The sequence below is a fragment of the Oryzias melastigma genome, linkage group LG14 (genome assembly GCF_002922805.2).
Source record: "Oryzias melastigma strain HK-1 linkage group LG14, ASM292280v2, whole genome shotgun sequence".
In the NCBI taxonomy this organism is placed as follows: Eukaryota; Metazoa; Chordata; class Actinopteri; order Beloniformes; family Adrianichthyidae; genus Oryzias; species Oryzias melastigma.
This window is the reverse complement of record NC_050525.1, coordinates 29632048-29645694: the sequence shown is the minus strand read 5'-3', so window position 1 is coordinate 29645694 and position 13647 is coordinate 29632048. Positions and strand designations below refer to the sequence as shown.

The 13647-nt window shown below is 44.7% G+C and overlaps 1 protein-coding gene across 2 annotated transcripts in view; it reads left to right on the top strand.

The window, feature by feature from the left end:
• Positions 1-13647, top strand: part of sgcd (sarcoglycan, delta (dystrophin-associated glycoprotein)) — a 156359-nt gene that overhangs the window by 40359 nt on the left and 102353 nt on the right. For both annotated transcript variants that reach the window (XM_024262426.2, XM_036215113.1), the window contains exon 2: positions 10965-11077. In XM_024262426.2, coding sequence (XP_024118194.1) covers positions 11075-11077 — 3 coding nt within the window. In that variant the 5' untranslated portion in view covers positions 10965-11074. The remainder of the gene's footprint in view (positions 1-10964; positions 11078-13647) is intronic.

Genomic DNA, 13647 nt, shown 5'->3' with positions numbered 1-13647 from the left:
GGGGGGGGGGGGGGGGGGTGCGACTCAGCAAAACACCTCGATGGAGCTTTAAGTAACAGCCAACCAGGAAGTGATAACTGGAGCAGAAAGGGGCGGGGCCAGCATCTGCCGTCTTGACAGGATCCAGGCAGGAAGTGGGACTTGAATGGACTAAAAAAAAGTGTTTCTGCAGGAAGTGGAGTTTGAGCCGTCTTTAACATGGGGGGGGGGCATCCACGGTTCTGATGGTCTCAGAGGAGGACGGACTCTCAGTCACAGTCTGACTTCCTCTCCTGCACAGCCGGCGGTGACAGAAGTTCATCACTCTGCTGATGTTTAGAAGGCTGCCAGCAGTTCTGCTCCCCCCCCGCCACTACCTCAAACCCACGTCTTCACTTCGTTCCTCCTGATCGTCAGCTGATTAACCTGATGATCAGCTGATCGTCGTGATGATCAGCTGAGACGTTTAGGTGGCTCCTGCAGGTCAGACGTAGATCTCCTCCCTTCCGTCTGCAGCCTTTAGACGGGACAGCAGACGAGCGTGGCTGCAGCGTCTGCGCAAATGTCTACGCGCAGACAGGCAGACATTGGCCGACTTTTATCTAAAGATCTCAGAATCCGCTCACAGGTAGAGAACTAAGTCTCAGGTAGTTACCTGTGTGTCCAGGTAAACCTTCTCATCCTGACAAAACCCGACTGTTCTCTGAGGTCAAAGGTCATCAGGTTTTAGTTTCTTATCAAATGAAGTAATTCTTTGGTAAATATTTATCCTCTCATTGGGTTAAAAACAGCAGAACCCCTGAAAGGTCGGCGCCGTTCTTCAGGTCTCGTGGTGAATCGACATCCCGCCGGCGCTCGGAACTGTAGAGAAGGAATAGAAATGAGAGGCGGCGTGTCTGCGGCGCGCGCTTCTCTCCACGCCGCCATGCTTTATTCATGAGCAGATGACCCGCGTGTTTGAGGGGGAGTTCAGCAGATCCAGACGTTGTTTGCTGAGCGGCGGGGGAGTGGCCCCGCCTCTCGCTCATTTATTTATTTATTTATTTTCTTGACTCCAGGGGAGGAATTTTAATTCCGAGGAGGGTTATTAATCAAGGCTTTCAGCCCAAGGTTTCCTGGATGATCATCTCCATACCGTAACCGTTACAGCATCCTTGAGAGCAGCTTTGAGAGCAAACGTCTGATTAAAAAGCAGAAACACGTCTGCTTGATGAAAAAACACCAATTTGAACTGATGGTTTATTAAATGCAGAGATTTCCAATGTGGTTTTGTCTTCCTTTAAGCTGACTTGTAAATGTTTGGAAGGAGGATTTTTGAACTCTGCTGCAGCGCAGAATCCTCCCTCCTCATATTTCTAAGTATGACTTTGCAGTCCTCTCACCCCCCCACCGTGAAGCCAGCTCCTTTAAATTAGCATTTTTCTTCCAGAGGAGGTTTCTGTGATGGAAAGTGAGACCACAGAGGGCGGGGGGGGGTATTTGTGTCCCACTTCTTTGAATGTGTAAGTGCGCCTTCTGTGCTGCTTCTGCAGTGGATGCGCTTTATTTCTGAGGGTTTGTTGAGATTCACAGCAAACAGCTGCTGCTATGAAAGAAAGACAGAAGATGACATTCGAACGGACACACGTTCATTTTGATTGAAAATCTGTTTTAAGACTGAACATTTTGGAGTTTTTATTTCGTTTTTCTCATTTTATTGCCGACTGCACCGATAAAGTCCCTCAGGTTAAAACTTAAAGTAATGCTGCAATCCTGTGATTGGAAAAAAACTTGTCCGACTCAGAAATGACACATGAACTTCAAAAAAATAAAATATCTTTAAAAAAAATTAGACAGAATAACTTTCTGCACCCATAGTGCAGCAACTATGGGGAGAAATCTGAAATGCAGAGAAAATAAAGCATTCATTAGGATTATCAGGATCATTTATTCTAGTTTTGTGGGCCAGATTAATTAGTTTAAGGGCAGCATATGGGCCAAAGTTTACTCATCTTGGACTAGAGTGTGGTGTAAGAACACATACAACAGCATGACCTGAACGTCACAAGTACGTCTTCCATTGTTCTTATGAGTAACTACCACATGTACAATTCAATTCAGTTTTATTTATACAGCCCAGTATCACAAAAAACAATTGCCTCATTGGCCTCCCTTCTAGTAATTGTACAGAAGAAGGGCAGTCATAAAATATAAACAATAGCTCAAACCTAAACAGACTAAACTGAGATGGGGGGCACGGCCAAGACGAGCCAGAGGTGGGGTCCACGGCCAACACAGGCGATCCACCAGTATCCTGAAATCTCTCCTGCTCCCCGGAGGACAGTGGGAAAGAGGAACAACATGTGAATCACACTGCACCAAACAGACCACAGAGAACTAAACATAACAAATAATAACATGTTCTCGATTTCATGACATGGTGGCCGTATGACCCTTAATGGAACTGTAAGACACACCTGCACTCACCTGAAGATGGTCCTCTCTATGACCCTGATGGACTCAAACACTTGTGTATGTGACTGAGACTTTAATCGTTCTAAACTTCTTGCTTTAAAATGATTAACATTATAGATTCACACGGTTAAACCAGCTTTTCTGATTCAATCTAACGTTGGTGTGAATGTTTGTAGGATCAGATTTTCTCAGAGCTGCATGTTGTTTCTAGTGTCCTTCGAAGGCTCAGAGCTTCCAGTGAAACCAGAGGAGAGTGTGACAGAACATCTGCATCCATCATTCCATAGGAACCTGAAGATGGAGAACCAGCTGAAACGAGCTCTTGTAGAGGTGCACGTGTCGCCTCAGAAATCTCATTACCTCATGGATGGAAACAATAATTAAGTTTGTGGATTGTTATATTTGTGGCAGCAGATCTGTTTCATTACACCAGGAGGTTCCATTAAAAACCTGATTTTACCCATCAGTGGCTGCAAGCCTTAATGGCTTACTCTCCATTTCACCCCCCTCCTTTACATTAGAGCCTGGATCAGAGCTGGAACCACAGGATCAAACATCCAGTTCCAGAACCAAAGACAGATGGATCGTTTTCTGACCCAGTTGGATCCATCGTGAGGTTGTGTCCAACCAGAACTTTTCTGGAAAGCTCCTCAGCTGTCAGGATTTCTCAAAACTGAGGATCTGGTTTCATTCTCACCAAAAGTTGTTTGTTTTTCTAAATGATCCAAAGTAAAAGCGGTGAGAATGAAGGACTCTGGATCATTGGGTCACATCTCCCACAGGCTGGAGGAGTCTCCATCTCCTCTGCTGTGTCTGGTTCTGAAGGCTTTGCTGACCCAGTTTCTGACATTCCTGACTGAACAGCAGTGAACAACCCCCCCCATCAGGAAAACTGTCTTTGAGTCAGTGGTTTGGTCTGTGTTTCTGTCTTCATTTTCCTGTTATCATAGTTTAAAAAGGTGTCCATGAGGGAATCTTTTGGACATTAATCATTTTCAGGGTTCTGAACTCGTCCCGCATAAGACAAATCTGGCAGCTGTGCTGCAGTCAGTCTGTTGGCTGCGCTGCAGTCGGTCTGGCGTCTGCGCTGCAGTCGGTCTGGCACCTGCGCTGCAGTCGGGCTGGCGTCTGCGCTGCAGTCGGTCTGGCACCTGCGCTGCAGTCGGGCTGGCGTCTGCGCTGCAGTCGGTCTGGCGTCTGCGCTGCCGTCGGTCGTCGGACCGTCCACGCCTGCTGCTGTCTGGAAGTTCTACTTCTGAATAATGAACGGTGTTTTCTGCTGGATGGTCGCTTGTGTTTGAGCTTTTTATAAATTTGTTAACAATTGAGCTGATCGAAGTCGTCTGATGGAAAGGTCAGTTTTTAAAGCCGGACTTTAGAGAGCTTGGCATTAGAAGAGCCAAACTGCAGGTTTTTCCAGGACTTCTTTCAGGTTTCACTGGTGTTTTCCACCAAAACAGGTGAAGCAAAGCAAACGTGTTAAAGTCTGTAAATCGGCTTCACTGAAGCACCTTTAAAAAGGGATTTAATGGGAGGTTTAGAGATAAAAATGTGCTAAAGCTGATTCATATGTTGCTTTCAACTCTTTCTTTTGCTGAAATCCATTTCTAGGACTTAGAAACAGAAAGGAAGTGATTGACATTAATGAGAGCGTGTCGGTACAAAGACTGATCCCTGTGGAGCTCCACAACTGCAAATGTCATGTTATTAAAACGGTTTTTATCTTTGAACATTTGATAACTCCGATGAGCAAAACCTCCAAATGGATCAATTATTCAACATTAGTTTATGGTCCAATGTGTCAAAGAATTCTTGGTCCACTTCGTGGTTTAACATAATTTATTATTGTTTTTTGTTATGGTTAACTATTACTGAATATACTAAATGTTGGAATGTTGGAAAACGTTGATGGTCTGGCTGGAGTTACTTATCTCTGGTCTAGACCTTTAAATATATTTATTTATTCTAACTATACAGATCATTATCATAAAAGAGAAGTATAGAAACAGCAAACCACAGTTATAGAACTCGTTAACAGTTATTTATTTATTTATTTTTGATGTATGTGTTTATTTATTTTAACCTTTATTTATCTATTTGTTTTAATATTTATTTGCTTATTTTAACCTTTATTTATTTATTTAAACCTTCATTTATTTTTTAACCTTTATTTATTTATCTATTTGAACATTTATTTATTTAATTGAACCTATATTTGTATTTAATTGAACATATATTTGTATTTATTTCATTTATTTGAACCTTTATTTATCTATGTATTTATTTTATTTTTCCCAGGAGGATCGGTTGAGAACAGATTCTCATTGACGGTGACGATCTGCTCCTTTAAAAAGTGGATTTTTTTAGCCGCTTTTGTCTGTCAGAAAATTCTCTTTTTTCAAATGAGGAGTTAAGAACTTGTCTTATCGTTTTCTTCATCAGACGTCTTCATGTCTGCAGTAGATTTTCTGTTCTCACAAATCTCCATAGTTTTTTTCCATGTTGAAAATGTATTTTGATTATTGTTTTGTCACCAGCGTTTATCTCTTGTGTTACTGTGAAAAACTATTACCTGAATTTACACAGAATTTATTCAATTCCTTCATTATTTCAGTTTCATTATGAACATTTCTTTGATAAAATTGTTTAGAACCGTTTTTACTTTACTCCAGTTTGCTAAAGTTTTCCTGCTTTTCTCATTTTTTATTTGTTTTCATAATTTTTCTTCAGTATTTTGGAGTTTTTTGTTTTTAGAACGGATTATTTTAATCTCCCAGGATTAAATATCTTCTAGGTCATCAATGTTGATGCGTTTCTACATTCAGAACCAGTTTGAGTTGCTGGAGCTCAGCAGAAATGTGGTTGTGATGGTTCTGATCCAAACATCCAGCATGTTCTGAGTAGGACGTGGACTGGTTTGGTGCCAGGAACGGTGCTCTGGAGGCTCGGATGGAAGCTGTGCACGTCCTGCAGCCAGCGTGCACGATGCGGGCCGAGCCGCGGCGTGGTGCCGAAACCCTCAGCAGACGGGAACTCTTTATTCTGATGTTTTGGTCCAAACTAGGTTTATATCACACTTTCCTACAGAGTTTTGATGCTTTTTCAGGAGCTAATGTGACCGTAACCCCTTGATCCAATCCTGAGAGTTTTATCCTGACATCCTCAGGTCAGGTGACAGAGGGGGCGGGGTCAAACCTCTGTTCATCTCAGTTAAAAGATCCTTACATTTAAATGAAAAAAAAACAGATTTTCTGGAGTTTTAATTCTAAACTAAAAGCTCTCCAGAGTTTAGATGTAAAAGTCAGACGTTCTGATGACCACGAGCTGCAGGAAAACTGCAGGAATTCTGGAGGAATTCTGGAGGAAAGCTGCTTCTCTGAGCAGCAGATGCTGAAGAACGTCACTGTAAGTTACTGTAGGGATGGAAATGGTGCAGAAAATGTTGCTGCTGCAGAGCTCATCAGCTCCTGACCCACTTAAATACTTCAAACCTCAGAGCGCAGACGCTTCTGCTCAGACTGCTGTCAGAGAAACGTGAGGAGGAGCGGAGCTCCCTGCTGCTCCTGCTGCTCCTCCTGAAACGAAGACGCTCCTCGGAGCTGCTGCTCCTCACAGAGAAGACCTTCTGTTCTGTTCAGCCTCCACACTCAGAATTCCGTCCTGTCCTCCTCCTGATGGATCTGGGAGAACCTCGACCAGCCGAGGAGGACATCCAGGTCCTGCTTTGTATGTGGAGCACTCCCCCCTCAGCTGGATTACTCCATAAATCAGCTGCTTCCATTAGAAACCGATCAGGTTTAAATGTTTGGATCCTTTTCCTTCTGTGGACCAAAGATTCCTGTGTTTGCATCACTCAGAGTCTCTGCAGCTTCAGGAGAACATCGTCCGTCTGTGAGACGTTTCAGGACTGAAGTCTGTGTTTCAGCTGTCTCACCTGAGCAGCCGCTTGGCTCCTCCTCCTTTCAGACGTTTGATGATCTAAAGGTGAAGCTGATGTCTGTCTGCAAAACAAACCCCAAAGATGATTTCTCCTCAGGAGAAGCAACGAAACGATTTGATGAATTTTTAAAAATCCACTCCCATGAAAATAGTGTTTGTGGTGATTTCTTGTTTATTTATTTTATTTGTTTGAGATTTAATAAAATACTTATGTGAGGTGTCAAAGTTTACAATTAAAAAATAACTTAATGACTTAATGCATTTTTTTAGATGTATTTTGATTTTTTACCAGTTACACAAAATGGAAATACATCAAAATGAGTCTTTTCACAGCAATGATTAGGTTAAATAAAACATTAATTATAATAATTAACTGCAGATAAACTTAATTTAATTGCTATAAAAAGGTGATCTGAGAACATTAAATAAAATATTGTAGCGCTGTTTGGAGATCAGTTATGATGAAATCTGACTTTTCATTTTGGTTCCACAATGTTTCCGGTGTTTTAACATGTTATCATGTCGGTTAAGAAAATTCAGATTAAAATTGAATTTCCGAGTTTTTCTTTAGTCAAACTGTTGTGAATCAGGAGGAGATGAAAGAAAATACGCTGGGCGGGGCCACAAGCCTCCTGCTCCGCCCCATTGTGATGCAGACAAATAGATCCATGAACGTCTTTGTTTTCCTGGTTTGAGCTGGAATCTGGATCAGAACTGGATAAATGGATAGAAATTATGTTTCTGCCGTTTCTGTTGCTCTGGAATGTTAGGCTGGAGTTGTGTATTGGCTGTAAACTAGCAGGACAGAGTGTAAACAGGGATCTCTCAGATATAGGTGATGGGAAGGGGAGTTGGGCTTACTCCACACCAACTCAGAGGTGAATTTCTAATGAACTCCTGCTGCTCTGCAGAGACTATGTCCTGAAGATGATACAGGTTTTAGATTTTTCCTAAAACTGAGCCCAGATCATCACACTTCCACCCTGGTGCTCATGAATGTCTTCAGTTTTGAGGCTGAAAGTCTCCATCTATGTGAGAATCTGTCAGATTATGGATCAGATGAAGGATTTCTGGTTCTGTTGGGAACATCGGGTTCTGCAGGTCACTCCGGCTGGGAGAGAAGCTGCTGATTGGCTGGACGGGAGTTCTGCTGTGACGTTGTGGAAAGAATGAAGGATGTTGGAGAAGAACGCTGGAACATCAGGACCAAAGTTCCTTCCACCATTTCCCTCCTGATCACAAGAACCACCAGAATGAAACCAGAGCATCACTTCAGACCTGCAGGACTGTCAGAGCTGCTCAGATCCAGACTGGATCTGAACGGACCAATCACAGCTCCCTCTGTGCACGTGAAGCGCTCGCCGCCCCTAACCAGTCAGAGTAATCACAGGTACCTTTATTTACTGCATCCTTGCAGCAGCTGTCATATTTCTGTGAATGTCGTTCAGGACAACACAATGAAACCCAAACAAAGAGGATGAGGGATTGTGGGTAATTTCTGACTCTAAGGATGCCATTTTTCACAGTCAGGTGATCCGACAGAGAGGCTGGAGGATGAAGGAGGAAGCGACGCCGTCTTTAGGCTGAGTCTGTGAGGAGATGAACATTCATGGGAAGGAGGGAGTTCCACCTGGAGCGAGTGGAGCACCAGGTCCTGAACCGGGACTCGGCAGTCCAGACCAGGACTTCTGTGACCGATCATGTCCTCGGTTGAAAAGTTACAGTATGTTAAGAAAGTGTTATTTATGCGTCACCAGCAACATCTCGGGTGTTAAAGGGTTAACGATAGATTAAAAAAAAGATTAAACGTCTAAACTGGATTATTCTGAAGAGTTTTATGAGGAATCAGGAGTTTTCCTGTCTCCTTCCCCTCGTCCCTCCAGCAGACCACCTCTTCCAGGTCTGTACCTCAGGACGCCAGAACGCCAAACGCTGTGAGGCTTCTCGTTCTCCGGATGATCCGACTCTCAGAGAAGATGAAATGACCACAGATCCACGGAATCATTTCACACAGGAATCAGGATTTCAAAGAGTTTCCTTGTGACTGAAACGAAACAGGGAAGTAATTAAAAATGGATGAAGAACAGCAGGCGTTTCTGTGATAAAGACACAAAAACCCGACTGTGGAGGAGCAGAAAATGACAGGAAATACAGTTTTCTGTTTGATCCGGATCCAAAACGGATTCAGACATCATAACAAACCAAGACGGGCTCTTTAAAGGACACCTAAACGTCTTTACTGTTTCATTCAGACACATTTACATCAAAGCATCACCAGATGACAACACTCTGCTGGGAGCAAAAACGGCTTTGGGGGTTTTTCTTGGTTTTGAAGGATTTATTCACCAAATAAAACCAAGAAAAAAAAACATCATTCAGGGGAGTTTCCTCTGAGGCCTTCGGAGACGTGGTCCTCCTGGTGTTGATCTTCTCAAAACTTCTCTGAAAACCTCAGTCGTCCACAGCAGTTTGGGAGGATCTTTCATCGTTTGACGCTGAAGAATCCACAGACGTCTCCGTTTACCAACAAGCTCAGCTGTTACCGCCAGGCTCTCTTTTGTCTTTACTCTGACCTTTGACGGTCCGGACAGATGAAACAGTTCAATCAGAAAAAGTGTGTTTGGATTTCAACACAGCAGAACAAACTTCCTGTCTCTGCTGTGCAGCAAACAGAACAGGATCCAAGTCTTTACAGAAACTTCCGTCAGACCCAGATCTGGTTCAGCCAATGGCTGAAAATGCTGAAGCTGAAAGCTTAATAAAATCTTAGCTAGATGCTAATTTAGCCACACAAAAAACTAATTTAGCCAAAACAGCTAACATAATGCTAACATTTTAGCTAAACTCCAAATTAACCTAAAAAAACTGGTAAAAAGTCTAAATTAGGCAAAAACAGCTAGCATGTAAAAAAATAAAAGCTAAATTCAAATTACCCTAAAACCCAGTAGTTTCTGAACATTCTAAAGTGTGGATGGTGTCTGCAGCTGAAAGTTTGCTGAAGTTCATAAGTTTCAACGTTTTTGAAGGATTTGAGTAATTTCTCATTCATTTTCTTTGGGGATATTTAGCTCAATATTTCAAAAACTTTAAAGTTCATAAATAGCAAAAGTACACGCGGTAACGTCCTGAAGGAGCTGAATGTTTTGGTTGAAAGATTGCTGAAAGTGTGATTGAGTTTTTACGTGCCGTTTGTAAAGGAGCAGGAGAATCACTCTAGTGTGAATGCTGACTCAGCAATCACACTCGAGTGATTGACTGACACGTGGCTGTTGATTCCTCAGTCCAACACTGACGGGCGCGTTCGTTCCTCCTGTTTCCTCCATTTCGGTTAAACCTGCCGAGTTCTCTCGTTTTTCTGTTTAGTTCTGATGGCGCCGCGCCACGACCACGCCGGGTTCTTGTTTGTGACCCTGCAGGTGTTTATTACCTGATCTGAGCGTGACTGAAGGCAGCAACTTACAGCAACTGCTTCCTGTTATGTGGGCGGAGCCTCTTGTCTTCTCTGCTCCACCACGCTGCTACACGAGGTTCACACCTGTGTCAGGTGTGTTCAGATCCCCACAGGTAAGCTAACGGTGTTCCTGTGGGACAACAGGAGAAAGCAGCTCCCTGGATTCATTACACTCCTTCATGGCTGATGTTTAGTTCCAGTGACATAAAACTATTCCTCAAATGTAAGTGGATTGAATCCCGGATTAAATGAGGATTAGCGCCATGCGGCGTGAAGGGTTAATGTGACTCCAGTTCTTCCTCCACCTCGTGTTCAGGCCGATCGACTCCTCCTGCGCGTCTCAGAAAGTGTCAAATCTGCATGTTTACATGTGAGAATCTGCTCCGAGGCGGCAGCAGGAAGGAGCAGCGTTTTAATGGCGTTCATTGTTCTCCGTGTCGCTGGAAGAGCCTGAAGAAGGAAGACAATAAGAGGATTCATGTGGAAGATCAAAGCCGGGCTCTTCAAAGCTCCTCTAAGAACGTCTTATTAGAAGAGCGTTTGAGCGTCGACCACAGGAAGCTGCTGGGTTTTAATGTGTCAAATAAACATAAGAAAAAGGCTCATGTGGATTTTCAAAATAAAAGTTCAGCAGTTTTTAAATGGGATGTGGGTTTATTGTCCTGACGAACGAGACAGCCACCGCCTCCCTCGTGGTCATCTTCATGTTTCTGTGGTCATTTTAGTGGCTGCAGTGAAGCTAGTGTGAACTCTGTGGGGTTGNNNCCCCCCCCCCCCCCACACACACACACACACACACACACACACACACATGTGACCCTGCAAACGGGCTACACAGACATGAGAAATTGTTGGATGAGCAGTCGGATGAGCAGACCTTCCTGATCCCGGTGGTTTCACTCCTCCTGGCCTCAGTGAGCCTCAGGCGCACAAACCGGAGTTCAAACGACATGCTCTGTATTTCAGAGCAGAAATGAGTGGAACCTGTTCTAGCATTTCTGAATCCTCACTGGTTTGTCGACGGCAGATGTAGAACTTTTCTTCCATCGTTTGTCCTTCTCTGTGTTTGAGCTCATGGTTTCTGGGCTGGAGGGAGGATGAAGAGTCTGAATCTGATGTTTCCCTTCGTGCTCTCTTCCAGAACTCGGACATGAGGAGTTGACAGAAGATCTGGACCCTCGTCGTCCTCACCGGAACCGGGCCCAGACGGAAGGATGGAGAGATGAAGAGAGGAAACACAACAAGCGCGAGATGGTGAGGCCATGGCCGCGAGATGAGAGGAGGTGTGTGTGTTGGGGGGGTCCAGACCGCCGCGGTGACCTTCTGTCCCACAATCCATCAGGGCGTCTGAGCCGCATGGCCACACGCCAGGATGACAGATCAGCCTGTCAGACGCACACGCTGGCATTTCATCCTCAGACATGCAGAAGAAGACGTGACGCTCGGCGCCGAGCGCAGCGGCACGCGTTCAGGCCCCTCCCCCAGCAGAAGGAAGCCCCCCATGTAAGGTCACCGACTGTAAATGTCAGGTTGAAACCTCACGCCCACCATGACTGCAGGACCAGAACCACAGACGAGAAGCTCAGAGAAAAACCTGATCTGGAATACAGGAAAGAATGTTCGAGAAGATTCTGATGGAACCAGAACCAGAACCAGAACCAGAACAGCCGTTATTAACCGTAGTTAATTTTTATTCAAACTGACGCTCGTGTTTTTGTCTTTTCTGTGGGCGCCACCTTGATCCAGATCCGGTTCTAATGTTTGGGTTCAGCTGGTTCTGTTCAGAGGAAACACTGTGATGAAGCGGCGAGGTTTTCTCTTCCCGCCTCTCTGCTGTCTGCATCCGTCAGGATGACTTGATGATGATGCCCCCCCCCCATTACTGCTGGTTGACCTCGGTACACAGACGGTTTTCTGCCTGGAAGTCGGTCTCCATCAGAACCGTCTTTGGATCCGCGGCGTTCCTCATCAGAATTAACGGTGTGAATAATGCTGTTAATTGGACTAATTAACCTCCTCAACCCTGCAGCCGTTACGGGCTCCAGCAGCATGAACCAGCGCTGAAAATCATTTCAAACCTGCATAAATTCTCATTAAGGATCAGAACTGGATTTCCTGAAAAGTCCTTCCTGAGAGAGACGAAAACTGAAGGCTGGATTTGGATCCTGGGATGTGGATTCGTTCTGCTCTCATCACCCCCCCCCCCCCGGGTGAAGCCTTTTGTTGTACAGCTGATCTTTTCTGTGATGCTTTGGTTTTAAAGGACAGTTTCAGAGATATTTAGATCTGCATCTCAGTGGTCACCAAACGTTGGAACGAGGATGTAGGGAACGATCTATTTGGTGATACTTATATAGTTGTAAAATATTGACATGACGATATTTTAGATTTTCTGAGCATCCTTCAGCGTCTTACTTTTGTCATCCACTTAAACCTCCGACTGCAGCAAACTGAGCCTCTGAGCAATAACAAGATCTGATGAGGACCAGTTTGTGGTAAAAGTTCAGTCAGCCTCGCGGTTCTGGTTCTGGTTGTTATGAGACATGTAGTTTCACTTGGGAGGGGGGCCGCGTTGCTGCCAGTGTCGTCTAGAATCCTGGGTTGCGGTGCTTCGTAGCGGCTCAGATGAGCGAGTGAAGCTGTGCAGCTGCTGGTGACGAAGCGGTCCAAAGTTCTGCTGAACTTCACGGCTACAGACTCTATCTCAGAGACCTGATGGATCAGAGTGATGGCCGTTGTCGTGGCGATTAGCGGTGAAATCCGTGTTTGCTTCTGCAAAACGGAGCTGCAGACTGTCATGTAAATAAATCTCAGCCACATGCAAACGCTTTAAGTTATCCTGTCATCACACGGAAATGTTTCTGGAAAGAATCGGGATATTCCTCTTCATTTCTGAGGGAGTGTTTATTCAGCGTTCAGGCTCCGGGATCATAGAAATGCTGGAAATAAACAGCATTTTATTTCCTCAATCAAACTTATAGAACATTATTAACACATTCAGCCTGTTTTTGTCTTGTATGGAAAAATATGTTGTTGTGGACATCAGACAGTATTGGCTCTTCCCATTAAGAACAAATATTTTTTTGATTTCCCAAAAAAATAATGCAAGAATTTTCATTTTCTCTTACTCCTGCTCCTCCTCTCCTTCTCCTCCTCTCCTGCTCCTCCTCTCCTGCTCCTCCTCTCCTGCTCCTCCTCTGCTCCTCCTCCTCTGCTCCTCCTCTCCTACTCCTCCTCACCTGCTCCTCCTCTGCTCCTCCTCTCCTACTCCTCCTCTCCTGTTCCTCCTCACCTGCTCCTCCTCTCCTGCTCCTCCCCGTTGGACCTGCAGTGAGCACCTCCTCCTCCTCCTCGTCGGGTGTTTGTGTTTGCTCCTGGTCCGGCGTGTCCCTGTCAGGAGGGGAGAGTGTTTAACAAATGACTGCCAGCGCGGGGACACGAGGCCAGAGACCTCTGGAGGAGCCGGCCAACAATAAATCTCACGGATCAATATGACAGGCCCGGGGTAATCAGTATCAATGATTTTAAACGGGAATCAGTCCCTCGGGGAGAAGAAGGATCAAATTTGTTGAGCTTGGAGCTTGAAAAACATCCCCAGGATGAAGGATGGAGAAGAGGAGGAAAATGAGGAGCAAAAGAAGAGGGATTATTGATGTTTTTTACCCAGAAGGCTGTGCAGCGGGGTTACCATCTCTGTTCTGCTTTCTTCATCTGTCACTTCTGCGCTTTCCTTTCTCCTCGCGCTTCATTGCTCATTCTTCTGCTGTCTCCTCTGGTCTTCTTCATTCTCACCCAATCCTGGATTTTTCTGCTTTCTGTTTTAC